Source organism: Calidris pugnax, unplaced genomic scaffold (assembly GCF_001431845.1).
Source record: "Calidris pugnax isolate Ruff unplaced genomic scaffold, ASM143184v1 scaffold28, whole genome shotgun sequence".
NCBI lineage: Eukaryota > Metazoa > Chordata > Aves > Charadriiformes > Scolopacidae > Calidris > Calidris pugnax.
The window spans coordinates 15,603,521-15,618,791 of NW_015090842.1; the positions used below are offsets into that span (position 1 = coordinate 15,603,521).

The 15,271-nt window shown below is 40.2% G+C and overlaps 1 protein-coding gene across 3 annotated transcripts in view; it reads left to right on the forward strand.

Moving 5' to 3' along the window:
* Nucleotides 1–14,635, forward strand: part of ADCY7 (adenylate cyclase 7) — a 64,330-nt gene extending 49,695 nt beyond the window's left edge. For 2 of the 3 annotated variants that reach the window (XM_014942179.1, XM_014942180.1), the window contains 14 exons: nucleotides 705–777; nucleotides 1,575–1,672; nucleotides 2,365–2,449; nucleotides 3,956–4,093; nucleotides 5,386–5,448; nucleotides 6,025–6,063; nucleotides 7,219–7,379; nucleotides 8,617–8,698; nucleotides 9,277–9,432; nucleotides 10,135–10,281; nucleotides 10,691–10,798; nucleotides 12,128–12,242; nucleotides 12,887–13,011; nucleotides 13,135–14,635. In XM_014942179.1, the coding sequence (XP_014797665.1) occupies nucleotides 705–777; nucleotides 1,575–1,672; nucleotides 2,365–2,449; nucleotides 3,956–4,093; nucleotides 5,386–5,448; nucleotides 6,025–6,063; nucleotides 7,219–7,379; nucleotides 8,617–8,698; nucleotides 9,277–9,432; nucleotides 10,135–10,281; nucleotides 10,691–10,798; nucleotides 12,128–12,242; nucleotides 12,887–13,011; nucleotides 13,135–13,281 (1,537 nt within the window). In that variant the 3' untranslated portion in view covers nucleotides 13,282–14,635. Of the gene's footprint in view, nucleotides 1–704; nucleotides 778–1,574; nucleotides 1,673–2,364; nucleotides 2,450–3,955; nucleotides 4,094–5,385; nucleotides 5,449–6,024; nucleotides 6,064–7,218; nucleotides 7,380–8,616; nucleotides 8,699–9,276; nucleotides 9,433–10,134; nucleotides 10,282–10,690; nucleotides 10,799–10,915; nucleotides 10,938–12,127; nucleotides 12,243–12,886; nucleotides 13,012–13,134 lie in introns of all 3 variants that reach the window. The other variant, XM_014942181.1, reaches the window with a different exon arrangement.
* Nucleotides 14,636–15,271: the final 636 nt, after the last annotated feature.

Genomic DNA, 15,271 nt, shown 5'->3' on the forward strand with positions numbered 1-15,271 from the left:
AACGTTTTTAACTGGAAGAGGGGAGAGTTAGATTAGATACTAGAAAGAAATTCTTTGCTGTGAGGGTGGTGAGACACTGGAACAGGTTTCTCAGAGAAGCTGTGGCTGCCCCATCCCTGGAGGGGTTCAAGGCCAGGCTGGATGGGGCTTGGAGCAACCTGGTCTGGTGGGAGGTGTCCCTGCCCAGGGCAGGGGGATGGGAACTCCATGATCTTTAAGGTCCCTTCCAACTCTAACCATTCTGTGATTCTATGATTTAAATTCCTATGCAAAGTGAAACTGTGTATTCAAGAAGAAAGTTCAACTCTTTCTTTCATGTCAATTGCAGCAAGACTGATCTCAGCTACTCCTAATAGGGGCCTGATATTATTTGGGGGAAGTTTTTGGAGGCTGTGAGCCACCTCTAACATCTGCTATTACAGTTTCCTATTCGTGAACCTTGGAGACAGTCTGGGGTTACATTATGTATGTAACTGGCAGACGCTGCTGTCTGAGAGTGTTCTGGATCTGTCTTTGAGCTACATAAAAGCATAACCCCTCATGTCTTGTGCCGTGAAACGTAAAGACCTTGCAGAAGTGTCAGATGTGTGTAAGCCAGTGGCACTCTCACCCTGTGTGCTTGGAGTCTCAACCACAGTCAGGCTTCTGCGTACCCTCCTTGGCCCGGTGCATCCCTTTTGTAACTTGTCTCTCTTTAAATGCAGCCCCTGGTGTGGCAGATCGGATGACTTCTGGGGATTTTCACTGATATTTGCAGAACCCAGTCTTGAAAAAGAGGTCGGTAGGAGCAAAATAATCCTTTTTGGTCTATGATTTGCACTCCAGAGCAACATAAGAATATATTTGAAACTCTGTTTTTTTTCATTCTGAAATGGGATTCTGGAGGTGACTTCACATCCAAGGAGGTGTTGGTAACTAATGGAAAGCAGATTTCCTGATTCGTTTGAGTTGGTCGTTCTTCCCCGAGAATGCTAATTCTATAGATTAAAGGAAATTCTCTCTAATCTGTGGATAAATTCTTGCCATAAGAGAGTTAGTAGGAGTTTGGCCACTTTGCTATATGAAGAACTTATCTCAAATGCAATGAGATGTATTTCTTTTAAGAAAAGTATTTCTGCATCCATAATGAAAATACTTTGCTTTCTGTGGTTGTTTCATTGCAAGTACATTACTGTTATTTGTCAGGTACAGTGTACTTTTTCTGTTTGAATAACTGGCCTTTATTTACCGTGCTGTGGTGTACTGTATGTAATTACTTGGGGGGGCGTGTATACACGTCACGTTTATTTCTGTGCATATCCTTTTTTTATGATTCTGACTATGTGCACCTGTGAAGTGCTGATTTACATACTTGGATTTCCCTCTAAGTTTGATATTATCCTTTGCACTGGGCTGTTTTTCATGGCAGATGTTCAAATGAATTTTATTAGGTGGTTTTCTTTTGTTCTCTTTTAGTTCTATGTATATTTTTAATCATACGGTATAAATGTGCATATATGTGTCATCACAAAAAAATAATGAATTTTAAAAAACCCTGGAATTGTCCTTAAGATTTATTGTAATCTGTGTTTCAGTATCGCACCATTCCTATTCCAAAACTGAAGAGTTACTTCCTATGTGCCAGTTTTGTGTTCCTCTGTATATTTCTGATACAGATGTTTATAATGCCAAGGTAAGTGTCAGTATTCTAATAATTTATGATTCAAATTAACCAGTAGCTAAAGTGAAACTCATGTTTGTGAAACTTTTTAAAGTCTTTTGGAGTTCCTGAGGGTTTACACTTAAGAAACATACACCTCTCAGGACTAATTTACCCCTTAATAAAGGAGTGTATTCATGTTGTTGGCGTAAGAGCCTAGGTATCAGTATGAAAATAAAATAGATATATTCCTTTAATATTGTGTTTGCTTAGTACACACAGGGAGATGATCAGTTAAGTGAGAAGTACTATTTAAAAGAATAGTTGGCTGTAAACACATTAAGTGAGCAGTAGAAAAACCAGGGATTAGCTGGCAGGTGATCCTTTTGTGTGTGGAGATAAAAGGAGGGAACTTTGAGGAGATTCTCATACCTCTGAGAAAGCAGATGTTTGATTTGGAATGTTTTGCTGTATTTGTTCTTCACGGCTGTTGCAGTGCAATTTCCATGTGATTCAAGCTGCCAGTGAGGAGTAGAATATTTTAAAGTACTATTTGTGCAGCAGAGCAACAAAAACCTGTGCAATGTTATGGTCATCAAGTGCTACTGGAAGAAAAGCTCTGTTTATATTTAGAGAAACACTGTTAGCAAACATTAGTCTGAATTGTGATTTGAAAATGTTTTTCATTTAACACGGGGTTGTTTGATGCTTTCTCTTCTCTTTAGAACTGCAAAATTAGGAATTTCCTTTGGCATTGTTGCAGTCATCATTGTACTCGTTTTGTTTGTGTGCTTTGCTGAGAAATTTACGGTAAGTTTATTTAAAAAGAAAAAAAAGTTTCCTGTTTCCAAAAGTGGATGGATGTAATTCAACAACGTGGTCTATCTTTTAGGATGATGAATTTAAGCTGTTAATTTCACTAGGAGTTACAGGAGCCTTGAACTCAGGTTACCAGAAGATTTCGTTGCCTGAAAACAGATTTTCATGTCTGAAAATTCTCATTATAATTCAGAATTATTTGGGTGCCAGAATAGATGGTTGCAGGGGAGGAGAAAGATATTAACACTTGCTGAATGGGGTTGGGGTTATTTTTAATTGATTTTTATTTTTGTGTTTGTCTTTAATAGTTATTTTGGTTGCAAATCCTGATATTTTCTACAACAGAAACAAAATAAGTTTGAATGCAAGATTAGTTTTCGTAATCATTTGTAAAGCCCCATGAAAATTACAAACGTATGAATAATTTATTGGCAACAATTTCATAGCTGTTACAATTCCAAATTCACCATTACATCAATTAGGACCCTTTGCATTTGTAGTTCATTTTTCTTTGCATTATTAAATGCATGCAATTACTGTTTAAAAATCTGTAGTGCCATAGAGACGTTTAGAGTTCCTCACACTCATCACATCTGTGTTGGGCTAGAGCAAGGGTGAGAGGGAGTTCTGAAGGTCTGTTGAGAAGATGCCACCATCATCCTGTGCTCCCCCAGGAAAACTGCTGCAGAAAGAGACGGGCTCTTACTGAGCCGGGTTCAAGTTGGGTAAAAGAGGGGGAAAAAAAAAAAAAGAAAATTGTACTTTCTACATGGGATTAAGTTTTATGAGTGATTTAAAAGTACAGTTTGATAGCATGTATGGTGTTTATGTATGTATCTATATGAGTGGATGGATTTTTATATATATGTGTGTAGAGAGGTGTGTGTGTACATATGCATGTACGTTTTCTACGTATGTAAAAAATATGGAGAAAAGAAAAAGAAAATACCAAGATTTCAATTGCATCAGACTTGAGTTTTATGCTGGGAGTGTTTTGGTATCTCATCCTTGAGTAATGCCCACAGTTGTTACCAGTACCTGCTTTACTAGATGTTTTCCTCTAGAGCAACAAAGGGAGGAGATTAGGATGGTGAGAAAGGGGGCTGTCTACATTGGTTTCTATCTAGTCATCTGAAAATGTAGTTCCAAATATAGTATTATAGCTCTATAACTAAAAAAATACAACATAGGTTGTCACTGTATTTTTAGTAATATTTTTCTAGACCTTTCAGATCATAATTTTTATTTTTCAAGAAGAAATTCAGAAAATGTTAGCACCCAGCCCCATTGAAATAAGGAAGCATTATCTCCATTTTCAGTTGTGGAAAGGCATTAGGCATTTAATCTGAATGAATGGATTCAGACTTCTAAATTAGGATTGCAATGAAGAATCTTGACACTCTGCTGCAGAGAGAAAGTGGTTTATATTTAGAAATGTTTATTCCCATGTATCAAAGCGTTATCCATGTTACTGAAATAAACTAATTTTGTCTGCAGAAGTGCTGCTCAGAACGGCGGCCTTTCCTGCGCCATCTTTGTGCCATCTCAGAAAAGGTGGAAACGATGCCTTTAATTAGGCTTCCATTAGCAGTCATCACTATAGGTGCCTTGCTCATTATAGCCATTTTTAATATGGTAAGTAATCGCATTATGTTTATTCTGTGAACTTACTGTAGCATTGAAGCTGTGACCTTATTGTAGTATTGAAGTTTAAGTAACTTCCTGTGTTATTTTCAAGTACCTTGCTATTTACTCCTTTTCCTGATGTCTGATTTGCAGCATGAGTTGATTTACACAAGGATAATGCACGATGCATTAAAAGTAAAAGCATTAAAAGTAGAAGTTCCCAGTTTGTAGAACTGAAAGTTCATGTGAGAGACTTGAGTTCTGTTTTACATCACCTTTTCTTGCTTTCAAGATGGCATTTATAATCAGTGTTGATTATAACTGTCATCTCTAATGTCTTCTTTTTTTTTTTTAATGTGGGTTTAAATGTTTGGCTGCAGTGGGCGAAGTTTGAAGCAGTTACTGTGCTGTTTGTACCCGCTAGTAATAGTGCAGGTGGAGGAGGGAGTAATATGGCTTGACTCTCTTTTTAAAGCCAAAGCCATTATTGGTAGTTACTGCTAGACTGAGATGCAAACAGACTCTGTCTTTTAACTCTAGTTTGTGTGTGGTATTGCACCTGGGGTACATACCTTTGAAAAACAACCCTTTGGAGTAACCTCATGCTCAAGACCGCTCTGTTACAGTTTTTTTTGTTTTTTTAACCAAGCTTTATGTGACATAATATTATTAAGAGTATTAAGATATTAAGAGTTTTAAGAGTTATTAAGATTATTAAGAGTATTAAGAGTTACACCTCTCTGATAGCAAGCTGCTAAAAGGGATGTCCTTCTGATCCCATATGCTTGGTCTCCTATTCCTATAATTCCACGGGGAGTTTACTCTGAAAGCTAACCTGCAGAAAATGCTTAATTTTCTTTTTATGGAGTTGTTTTTCTGCTGGCTTAGGTCCTTGAGTTGACTCAACAGTGGTGTCAGGTGAACACCAGGAGAGACAGCCTAAAACAAAACAGGAACAGCAGCTGTGAAACTGGGGGCAGAGACAGAACCATACGTTTGTGCCAGTTAGCTGTTAGAGTAGTGTAGCTGTAATGTGAAACTTTACCCCAAATTTAAAAATAAATAAATACTTGGCAATTTTAACCTTCATGTACCTTGTGTGTACACATATGTTTTATACAACTCTATGGATGTCATTGCATTTTAACATTTATGTTGCAGTAGCACTGAAAGAGCAACCAGATCAGGGCTCATTGTGTAATAATATAAGGAGAAAAAACTTAAAATTAGTGACTATTTGCAAACAAGTTTGTATGGTGACTTTCTTGTTTGTTTCCCCCCCTGCCCCCCGATAAACCAAGACTACTGAAGAGATCAAAGCTGCAAACTCTACTGGATCAGGTGACCTGGGGGCTACAAGCTGTGTGAGTAGAGCAATGTCTTCATTTCTAAGATACACATGAGCCGAGTCTTGGCTGGTGTGTGTAATACAGATGGATGGCAGCATTTTGATATCTTTTTTATAAAGACAGAATTTTGAAATCATTGAACACAAAGACTGACTTGTGCCACAAAGAAGTTCTAAGGATATTTTCTATCACTAGCTATGGCTTTACTGTGCCTCTCTTAGGGATTTTCAAAAGACTGGAGTACTCTGGGATAAAGCTGAAGTCTTGGCATATTTTGATTACTCAGCACCATTGACAGGTGTTCTCTAGCATTTTTATAAGGATAGATTCAGCAATTAATAATGACACAAAAGGATTATTTGCGAGGGTTTTGTTTTTTCTCTCTTTAATTGCAAAGTAGCATTCTATTTTGAGATCATCCAAGTGTTTGGGATGCTGCCCCTTTAGATGATGGACGTGTTTTTGAACCATACGCAGCAGGTTGTGTGGGGACCTTTAGCTCAAGTCCTTATGACAAATGCAAAGTTGCACAGACATAATGCACATTGTACTCATCTGCTCATTTTCTGTTCTTGCATGTCTGTAAATCAGCCTTTTGGGAACGCAACTCAGTCCTGCATTGAGGAAACTGTAAGTAGTGAATACATGTTGCTTTAAAACCCAAATCTTTGTATATTGTGTATCTTACTGACAGCTGGCAGGTTCTTTTGCTGTGTAAAACAGTGTTTTTAGGTTCCTAATGAAATCAAGGTATTTCAGCTGCTGTTGCTGTGCTGAATACAGTATGGCTTTGCAATTTTTTGAAATTTCAGTTGTAAAACCAGATCTAAAACTTGGAGGAAAAAGCAGTAGAACAGGATGACAATTATGTTCAAGTGTTAGCTGAGAGCTGTGCGTGCAGTAAAGTATCTTGGTAGAGTGAAAGGGCCTTAAATGGCCAACAGACCTGTGTCAGTGTTCTCTGTGTAGGGGTTTCTCTTCTTCAGGTTTGCCCTCAGGGTTATAACTAAGTGGTGGTTACCTTTAGGAGGCTAGGGTCACTGCCTTGGTGCAATACCTTACCATCCAGAGCTGACACCTGCCAGCTTTAATGCTGCCTGCTGGCCCTGGACACCACACCTGAACTCTGATTTCTCAGGGAGATGTTTCAGTAATTCCACTGGGTAATAGCACTGGCTTGATAATGGCTATTAGCATCAAAGGTTTTATGAAGGAGCTGGGTCTAAGGTTGGATCCTCACCTGTTCCAGCTGGGGGAGATGGGAATATGGTGTCTGCTTAAGGTTGCAAAGGGGTAACGTTGTCAAAACCAGGGCCAGGATGCTGGAGTTCCTGGTTCAGAGCCTGTTCACTGGACTATGAACCTACTTTAGGTTAGTCTTGTACTTTAAATAATTGCTTAAAGTATTAGACTTCAGAAGATGAATTCTCAACATTTCAGTTTTTATCTGACACTGCTTACGTTGGTGTGATACTTTTTGTTTAAATCTTTTTGCTTGTCTTTTAACAAATTAAAAAAGTAAAATGAAAAAGTATCAAGTTCTGCCTTTCAGTGCAGTTAAAAATGAAGCTTTAAGTGTATTTAGCAAGTGATTGTAATTTCTTCTATTTCAATTACAACAATCATGAACTTAGAGCATTTACTATGGTTTGAAGGTTTTAGGCATAAAGCCTGAATAATGCAACTGCTCTTTTTAAATTCTTCTTTACAGTACTACACTTACTGGAAGTCTCTTAGGCATAAAGCCTGAATAACACAACAGCTCTTTTAAATTCTTCTTTACAGTACTACACTTACTGCTGCATATTGGGCTTCATTGCTTGCTCAGTATTTCTTCAAATCAGCTTTGAACTCAAAGTTCTCCTCCTGTCCATCGCCGTGACTGTGTACCTCGTCGTTTTTAATGCCCTTCACAAACCCCCAGACTCCTATGGCAACAGCACCAGGTGCAGTGTAAAGTTTCTTATAATTGACAATAAAGTTTCGTAAAGGAGGTGTGAGATTTTTGTATGCTTGCTGGAATATTGAAATATCAAAACCATGTAAGTCAGATATTACAAATCTGGCCGTGAAGTTAATGACATGGAAGTCATATTAGACTATATCACCTTTTTTCTTTTTTTTTTTTTCCTTTTTGTGAAAGTACATGTTTTCTGAAATAATCTGTACTATGGCTTTTGAGATCTGGGGAAGCTGAGCTTACATTAAAGACTAGGGGGCAGAATATTCATCTCATAATAAGGTATGAAGAAAAGCCTTGCTAGAAGTCTGATGCCCAAGCTGTGCTGGTGAGACCTTGCTAGTCAATAGGGTAGTGAACTCTTCATTTACTTACCTTACTCATGGCACATATTTTGAAAAGTAATGCAATTAACCTGATCTAATTGAAGAAACTAAAAAAAAAAAGAAAAAGACTTAAGAGAAATCATGTGGAAGGGTTTTACTTTTCCTTTGTAGGTCTTTCTCAGATTCTTAGCATAGTCTCATAGCTGAAGATGAGGATAAATTTATTTTGCAGAGGCTGTGAGCTGTCAGCACAGCTTTAAAGGAAAAAAAGCCCAAATGAGCTTTTAATTTAGGTTGTTAATCTCAGGCTATTCATATAAGGAGAATTTCATTTGATGCACTTGTGAAAGGAGTAGCTGTGGTCAGACAGCCTGAGCTGGCTGGGAAATACGAGTGGCTTTGCATGGAGCTACATACAGGTGTGGTTTAACGGCTGTCTGTGTTTTAGCCATTGAGGGTTTTATTAGTTATTGTCTTTCCTGCCACAAATAAGAAAGTTTCTTTCCCTACTTCAAGGTTTCGTTGGCTGTGTTTTTGTGGGGCAGTGTGGGGAGGAAAGCCACAGCTCAGTGCAGTGGAAATGGAGGTGGCTCCTTTTAAGATAAAGCTGTGTTTACTTGAACATCTCACTCCAATGGCTCCCCCACCAAGGCTTCAGCACCCCCTGTGTCATTACCTGAAACACAGTTCATTAACTGAATGAGAATCCTTTCTCGTTATTGGGATCGGACCTATAACGAGCCAGGCACTGGCACAAGGGAATGCTGGCCATGGGTGGTTCATGTCATCAAAGACACCTTCTTCTGCTCTGCTCCCCTTCCCCTTCCTCCCCAACCCTCAATCGTGTGGATTTTCTTAAAGGATACAGATGACTTTGTCCTGCTTTCTGGTTTTCAGGCTTTTCATCAAAGAGCCAAGGATAATGAATAATTTATATCTGGTTCTGTTTTACGTAACCCTAATTTTACTTGCAAAACAGGTATGTATTTAAAAAGCAATAGGATTTTTCTTTTACTTGCAGCAAGTTGATTTAAATAAAATGCAAAAGTGTTTTTCATTGAAATTGTGCTCTAAATTAATTTTTTTTTAATATTCTTGTACTTAGTTGTAGATAATGTACTTACTGGTACTTAGCTGTAGATAATGCCAAAATTTTCTCTGTGAAAGGGTGGAAATATTTTTCAATAGTGTTTGTATTACAGAAGTCAGAACTTTCAAATTCTTCCAGTTTTGGTCTCTCTGTGTTTATATGACAATATCCATCTAAATCATGGCAGTAATTAAAGATACAAATAATCACTATATTATTAAAATGTAATTTTGGTAAATACACCTGCTGGTACCCAATTGGCAATTCATTTATACTGACTGCTTCATATTTTTGTGACCTTTGTTCTCAAAGTGCATGTTTCATAACTCTGTAGGCTCAAACGGCGTTGAAGAAGCTTTACTGCTACTACACTGTTGGAATAAACTGGCTGGTGTTTTTCAGGGAGATTTAATTTATCACATTTGGATTTAATTGGATTTAACTGATCACATTTGGTCCCTTTGCAGATTGACTATTACTGTCGACTGGACTGTCTGTGGAAGAATAAGTTCAAAAAAGAACACGAGCAGTTTGAGACGATGGAGAACGTTAACAGGCTCTTACTGGAAAACGTGCTTCCGGCACACGTTGCTGCCTATTTCATTGGGGAGAAGAGAAACGAGGTACGTTTGTTCCCTGCTGCCTGAGGAACAGTAAATGGGACTTGTGTGACACACAACATCGTAGACAAGCACGCAGAAAGCTTTCCTGGTCTGCCCTCTCTGCCTCTTGTCTGCATCCCAGGACCTTTGTAAGCCCAAGAATCTGCTACCCAGACGGCCTCAAAACATGCCAACTTTTAATGTCAGTCTCTGACACCTCTGCCCAGAATTGGTAGTTCGGCTTCAGGACACAGTTTGAGTTTAGCAAATATTTAAAAAGGATTTACTGCTTTCCAAAGGGCGTCTTTTACCAGAGAAGATTGGCCTTCTTTTTCAAGTGTTAGTTGAGGAACAGATAGTATCTCCTTGGTAACAGCCCCAGTGAGAAGTCCATTGATAACGATTTATTTCTTTTAAAGCCATCCATCTTATTCTGCCAGCACGACATCAGCATAAACACTGCTGATTTCCCAGCCATGAGCAGTGTCAGGAGACTGGCACCGTCTGGGATACACGAGATCTTTAAGATACACAGATATCCCAGCTTTTCCATAGGCAAATCAACTTCCCAGTGTTTCTGATGAAATAAGAGATTCCCACTGTGCTGTAGTTGACTTGGTAGGAAAATGTAATTTGGTTACTGGTTACAAACAACAGGCATTGTTTGGAATACGTGGTGGAAGGTGACCGCTGACAAGGTGTCACTGTATTGTTTTCCTGTAGGACTGGTACCATCAATCTTACGACTGTGTCTGCGTCATGTTTGCGTCCATACCGGATTTTAAGGTGTTTTATACTGAATGTGATGTCAATAAAGAAGGCCTGGAATGCTTGCGGCTGTTAAATGAAATCATTGCTGATTTTGATGAGGTAATTAAGCTTCTGGCAAAACTGAACTGGATTACACGTTTACTGCAAAATGAAGTTTTCAGTAGAGCTGTGAACGTTAGAGGGGGCGGGGGAAAAGGCTGCTGAGCTGAGCTAAAATTCTGAGTTCAGCCTCCCAGTCTTGAAAGATACGTTGACGTCTGATGGGGTTTTTCAGTTACATCATCTAATGCATTAGTGACATGGTTTGAAAGTCCTGAATTTCAGTACTTTATTTCAGTACTTCATCTTTCCTATGAGCAGGTAGAGCAAAAGTGTGAAACTACTCCTCAGTACTTCCTTACCTAACCTACACGTGACGGGATTCCTAGAGATGTTTAACGCTTATTGCAGTAGACACTGAAATATGGTATCAAAGCCTCAAGTTTCTATTTTCTTTCCCTTCAAACAGCTCTTGCTAAAACCTAAATTTAGTGGTGTTGAAAAAATCAAGACCATTGGAAGCACTTACATGGCGGCAGCCGGTCTCAGTGTTACGCCCGGCCAAGAGAACAACCAGGTAGGTTGGCTCTGGAATCTGCCTTGGTGTGTTTCAAAGTAACAGAATGTAATGGGGTACAAAAGAGAAAGTGAATCACCAAGAGTGACTTTCTGGATTGTTGGAAAAGATGATAAAACCAGGGCAAGAGAACAACCAGGTAGGTTGTCTTTGGAATCTGCCTTGGTGTGTTTCAAAGTAACAGAATGTAATGGGGTACAAAAGAGAAAGTGAATCACCAAGAGTGACTTTCTGGATTGTTGGAAAAGATGATAAAATTGTACTCTCTCCTGTTGAATTCACTGTTTATCTCGTAGTTCCATTTTTTTTTTTCCTAGGCAGGTATTAAGTCTGTAACCCCAGTGTACTTTTTACATCTTCTGTTGAATTCACTGTTTATCTTGTAGTTCCATTTTTTTCTTCCTAGGCAGGTATTGAGTCTGTAACCCCAGTGTACTTTTTACATCTTTACTCTTTGATTCCAGTAACTTAACATTTCTAGATGCGTTACAGAATAGCTCTAATAATAGGGAAGACAAAGACTGGCTGCCAAAGAAAAGGCCAGCTCAGAGCTGGACAAAGCTTTTTGTGATAAAACTGTTTATCACCCAGAGTAAAGTCTGTAACCCCAGTGTACTTTTTACATCTTTAATCTTTGATTCCAGTAACTTAACATTTCTAGATGCGTTACAGAATAGCTCTAATAATAGGGAAGACAAAGACTGGCTGCCAAAGAAAAGGCCAGCTCAGAGCTGGACAAAGCTTTTTGTGATAAAACTGTTTATCACCCAGAGTAATTAAAACCAATTTCCGTACTCAGGCTCATTTTCACTAGAGCAGGTTCAGGTACGACATTAGGATTAGGACACAAAACATGTAAAATTAAATCTGGAATCCTATAGGATAGACGTAAATTCATTATAAAATTTAATCGTATCATTCTTGTCACCTCCTAGCCATTCCAATTGAATTTAATATCATTTTTAAAATCCATTTGGGATGTTTGTTGAATTTGAATTTAATATCGTTTTTAAAATCCATTTGGGATGTTTGTTGAACTGTGCAATTCTGCACAGCTACAAGGATGAGTGGTCCCATCCCTATGAATACGTGCTTTATTCTCTGATAGTCCTGGGCTGGGATGGTAGCCTGAACTCAGCCTTCTGTGCTGTAATTTGATCATGGGTATGTGGTATGGGTTGCACAGGATAAGGAGAGGCAGCACGAGTGGTCCCATCCCTATGGATACGTGCTTTATTCACTGACAGTCCTGGGCTGGGCTGGTAGCCTGGACTCAGCCTTCTGTGTTGTAATTTGATCATGGATGGGTGTGTGATATGGGTTGCACAGGATAAGGAGAGGCAGCACGCTCACATTGGGATTATGGTGGAATATGGAATTGCCCTGATGAGTAAACTGGATGGAATCAACCGACATTCCTTCAACAACTTCCGCTTACGCGTGGGTGAGTTCAGCTGGGGACAGGGGTGAGCCCCGCAGCTCTGGGACACCAAGAACGGGGAAGGGTGACTTTGGGAGCCTTTCCCCAAGGGTTTGTAACCCTGGGGAGCCTTTGTAACCCTGAACCCAGTACTTGGCTGGTTATAAATGCCGAGCAGCTGGAGGTGGCCCTGTCTGGTCCAGCTTTTTAAATACACCCACCTCCTCCTCGGGTGGGCTTTCCTCATCACCAGGGGGAACAACACATGGAGTGCAGCTGGATGGGTCTGGAGAAGATGAAAGATGTGGATGAGAAGAGAAGTACCCTGTTATTAAGTGTAGACTAAAGACAGTATTGTCGTTATACAAATGTTTATTTCTATAAATTAAAAGTAGAAAAGGGAGAATTCTGCTTTGGCACAAACTGTGCTCTAGCTCTTTCTCAGACTTCCCATTTTAGGATGGATGAGTCACTTCACGTCTCCTGACCCTCAGCACTAGGATTTATAGAACAGTGGTAGCACCCGCTGCACGTGTTGCAGGGTTGCATTTTGGGCTTTTTCCCCCCCCCAAATCTCAAGATGTAATGACTAATGAACTAGTAAATAATGAAGCTAGATATCGCATAACTTCCTGCTTCAGTAGTGACCCCTGCCTTTGGTTATCCAGGGATAAACCATGGCCCTGTGATTGCTGGTGTGATCGGTGCCCGGAAGCCTCAGTACGATATTTGGGGCAACACTGTTAACGTTGCCAGCAGAATGGAGAGCACGGGGGAACTTGGGAAAATCCAGGTGAGCCTGTCAGCCTTGGAATGTCTAAGAAATTATTTCTTCTTGGTTTGGGATTTTTTTTTTTTTTTTAATGTGAATAACCAGAAGAGTTTCACAAGAGCATCTCATTCTTTTCCCACGAAGGTCACGGAAGAAACGAGTAAAATCCTGCAGGAGCTGGGATATTCCTGTGAATGTAGGGGACTCATTAATGTCAAAGGCAAGGGAGAGCTGAGGACTTACTTTGTTTGCACGGAGACTGCCAAATTCCAAGGTATGGGACTGAACTGAGGCTGGGATGAGGTTTATCAAAATAGACTTAGAACTGCCTCCCTTCTGTGAAGACTTCGAATTTCCCTCCTTATGTGAAGGACTTTATTCTAAAAACATATATATATTATTGCTATTTCTTCTACACCTCGAGAGAAGAGAATGTATTGGGTTTTTCTGAAAGAAGTTCTGAAAAGATCCAGGAAGACACCCAACCCCCCGTCTGAAGACGACTTACCCTTCCCTGAAATAGTTTGAGGATTTACCTGGAATTGCCATGAACCGTGTTCCCTTAGTTCCTTTCCTTCCTTGCTGTGGGGGAGCCTTCCCAGCTCCAGGAATGATGTCTGTGGAGGCGCTGCAGGTGCTGCAGAACTCCTTGCTGTGTTCACACCTCCCAGTGCTCCCGTCTGTGACACACTCCTGCTGACAGGATGGCCTGGTCACATGCCCGGGGCACGGCGCTCTGGGCACTGCAGGAGATGGCTGAACCATGGGAAGAGGAACGAAGTAAACTCCAATATATCATGTGCTAATTGTGCTGAGCTCCTTCGGGAACCAAAAACGGTATTAATTGCACGGTTTGGGATCACTCTTTTATTATCCTGGCCTCCTCCATAGCTGTATTACACAGATGTTGTCATGACCAGCAGCTGGTCAGAAACAACTTCATCTAGCTCAGAGCATTTACATCCTGGTACATCTCCCCTCTGTATTTCTGTGCCTCGGTGCTTGGTACCTGCGTGCACGTTCTGTACAGCCCCCTCAGAGGACGGCTTTAAAATCCTGCCTTTAAATTTCAAAAAACCAAACCCAATGTTGAGGGAGCACCCAGCTCCTGCAGTTTCTCCTGCCCGCCTGGTTGGCCAGGCTCTGGGAACAGCTGGTATCGCTGGCTGCCTTCGGCAGGGCACTTAGGGAAGAAAAAAATAATCTGTTTCAAATTGTTTGGAAACAGAAGAACAGAACTACTGAGATAGTATTAGAGACAGTAGCAGATACTGTATAAGCAGAACTGCATCTGAGGTGGGGTTGGGGTTGGTTTTTTGCCATTCTTGTTTCTTCAATGTGACCGGCCACTGGCTGTTTCTGCCTTTTAGAGACAATGCAGTTTATGAAACAAACGGGGTTTGAAGGTTATGAAAGGATGTGTGGAAAAAACATATTCCTGGTGGAAATGTTCCAGCAGAGGCTCAATACTGAGAGTAGGCAATTAGTAACATCATGGGAAGTGACTTGCTGTGAGTTAATTCAGTTTTGTAAAGTTTTTAAGCTCTTAATGACTTTTGCTCATTTCTAAAGTAGCATTTTTCTACTTACTGCAGTCTGTTTTCTGTTGGTGGAGATGCCAGAGGTGAGTGAGGGGAACATCCTGTCCCCCTGCATTAACCCAGGATGGGTTCCCCCTCCCCAACGCACCGTGTCAGATGGCTGAATGGTGCAGTGATTAACGAGCTCACCATCTGGGCAGTGGTGAGTGAGGGGAACATCCTGTCCCCCCTTCCCTGCATTAACTGAGGGTGGGTTCCCCCTCCCCAACGCACCATGTCAGATGACTGGTGCAGTGATTAACGAGCTCACCATCTGGTTTGTTAAGTCTTCTACAAAACAAGCAGCTTTTACTAATATTTCTGGGTTTAGTACTAAACCACACTGGCAAAGTGTTTAACGAGCAGTCCTGTGCATCACTGCCGCTTTCCTAATTACTGTGTAATTTCTTTAGACGATGAAGTGACTATGTTTCAAGACAGGAACAAATCTAAATATTGTCCAGCCGTGGATTAAAAATCGTGCTTATAGCCTTTGTCAATTCGCTATGTCAGAACTGTGTGTGTAATTAAGTCTCCAACAGGAAATAGCACGTTAGAAAACCTTCATTTGAGGTTGTTTGGTTCGTGTAGGGACTCTGCTGAAGAAGGAAGCTCCACACTTGGTGTCCTGTCAGTCTGAGGTCAGTGTTGTAGTTGAATAAACTTTCAAACAGCTTTTGCTACTCTTGTATGTTGTATAT